At 42.1% G+C, this 2,362-nt stretch overlaps 1 protein-coding gene across 1 annotated transcript in view; it reads left to right on the forward strand.

Moving 5' to 3' along the window:
• LOC139408948 (ribosomal protein L28) overlaps window positions 1-2,117 on the forward strand; it is a 7,864-nt gene extending 5,747 nt beyond the window's left edge. Inside the window, exons 4-5 of the mRNA XM_071153466.1 lie at window positions 1,162-1,280; window positions 1,984-2,117. Coding sequence (XP_071009567.1) covers window positions 1,162-1,280; window positions 1,984-2,073 — 209 coding nt within the window. The 3' untranslated portion in view covers window positions 2,074-2,117. The remainder of the gene's footprint in view (window positions 1-1,161; window positions 1,281-1,983) is intronic.
• Window positions 2,118-2,362: the final 245 nt, after the last annotated feature.

Raw genomic sequence — 2,362 nt, forward strand, 5'->3', positions numbered from 1 at the left:
AACACAATCATTTTCCATTTAAAATGAATTTCTGCTGATGGGAGCTCAGGAGCTGGGCCTCTAAGCTGGATCTTTCAGATGATTTATCTAAGCTGAGTGGCCCTGTGTCAGTTAATGGTTTGGGTGTAGGCATGTGAGCTGAGCCATAGGGCAGACTGGGAATCTACCACCCCACTGTCAGATTGGAATTAGTTAGAATTTATGTTTTTGCGCAATATTCTAAATGCCTGTTGACATTTTGGTCTGGTCACGTTCACACCTTCCCATTTACATCAGAGATCTGTGTATAATGACTAGATGCTCACGTCTCTACCCTAACAATGGGATTTGTTGTCCCTTTGGCGGGAGGGCAGACGACAAGCTTGGGTTCAAAATAAGTGCATAGAAACACATTGGGATTATTTTTGGACCGATTTTGGCGAGAGTGAAACTTCTCGCATCTCCCAAGCCCCTCCCCCTACCACTCACAACAACAAAGATGAGATCACATCGTCCTCTCTGACAAACGGTTTCAACTTGCTATTTGCATTTGAGGTTTGGTCATATGGACACCGTAACACATGGAGACATTATTTTACTGTAATAGAGAAGTTAACTTTTCATACCCTGTTTGTTTCAACTCAAATTCCAAGCAGGACAGACACTACGAACACAGATGTACCAATGAACATTCATTCTGGAAAATGAATGCTCAGTTTGTCGCGCGTGCATTACGGTACAACGTATCGCTAGCAGTATTTTATTCAAGAATGTTATACTAGCTGTTTAGTCTGTTTTATAAATGTGAAGTACAGTATGTGTAATCATCTTTGAAATGGAAGCCAGGTGTGTGTGCTGACCTTTTTACACTGATGATGGTGTGATGCCGAAACGTTTGTTTCGATTTTCACCCCTCCATAATAACAACCAGGAAATGCAAGAACAGTTCACATACCTGTATGTGGTGATGCATTGATACATGTCATGATAATCCACCTCAGGCGTAAATCACCTTAGCAAAGTTGTCTTGCTGCGTCGTGTTGTAAAGATATTAATTAGGTAGCTGGTGTGCCTGTGATCCACGTTCATGTGGATCTAACCGCTCATTGCTTTAAGTCAGAGCTTACTCAGAATTGAGGGAGCTTGGTCATGTTAATGATACCTTTTCTTGTTATTGCTCAGGCCAGCGCAAGCCTGCCACTTCATATGAGAAGATCACCATCAACAAGAACTCCCGCGCCACTCTGAGCAGCCTGAGGCACATCATCCGCAAGAACAACTACAGGAAGGACCTGCGCATGGTGAGCCCTCTATCTACTAAACCTCTTGGTTTTTCTATTGGTCTTCAATATTGGTCCTTGGGACCAACAGGGTGTAGTGGCTTTTGTTCCAACCCAACACTATATGTTGAATTGGGTATGTTAGTGCTGGGTTGGAACAAAAGCCTGTATATCTTGTGGGATTCAGGAGTAGGATTGCAGACTGCTGTAGTGCTACCCAAGCTTACAGCCGAGACATAGAGTATCTATCTCACTGACGGTTAACTTTTTTATTTTTCTGACATGGGATTAATCCTGGCCCTGGACTAAAGTATGTTCAATGGCAGTTACCGAATGAAATTGTTTTTTTAGTCTAGCTGTAGGCTTAATCAGTGTCCAGGAAACTGGCCCTTGCTGCTATAGACCTTGAATAAACCCATAGGGCTTAAGGTTGTATGATGGATTAATGGTTAGACCCTAAGCAGGTAAAGCACACGTGTCAAACTCATTCCACAGAGGGCCGAGTGGCTGCAGGTTTTTGCTCCTCCCTTGTACTTGATTGATGAATTAAGGTCACTAGTAAAGAACTCGCCACGCCTAGTTGTCTAGGACTTAATTGAAAGGAAAAAACTAAAACTTGCAGACACTAGGCCCTACATGGAATGAGTTTGACACCTTGAGGTAAAGATCGATCTCAGTCTAACATCTTGAGTCATTAGTTGAGTGGTGTGCTTTGTTTTCCTAGGCTGCGCTGCGTCGTGCCAGCGCCATCCTGATGAGCCAGAAGCCTGTGGTGGTAAAGAAAAGGCGTTCCAAGGCTGCCAAAACCGCATAAATAGTTGAAAAATTACGACAAATAAAAACATTTTTTGAAAAACACTACCCTGTCATGTCTTAAATGTTTTATATTTTAATAAGAATAAAGCGCAATGTGTTTAGCACATTTGTAAGCTAGATAACTTTGCTAGCTAAACAGAAAAAGCTAAGCTACTTTAATTTGCCACGTTACAAGCTGGGCAATAATTGGATATACCAAATAGAGCTGCAAACCCAACCTGACAATGACAATAAGCTAATTGTGTTTAAGTGTGGAGTCAATCGATGGGACTATTTCATAAAGCCAT

The sequence above is a fragment of the Oncorhynchus clarkii genome, chromosome 5 (genome assembly GCF_045791955.1).
Source record: "Oncorhynchus clarkii lewisi isolate Uvic-CL-2024 chromosome 5, UVic_Ocla_1.0, whole genome shotgun sequence".
Taxonomy (NCBI): Eukaryota; Metazoa; Chordata; class Actinopteri; order Salmoniformes; family Salmonidae; genus Oncorhynchus; species Oncorhynchus clarkii.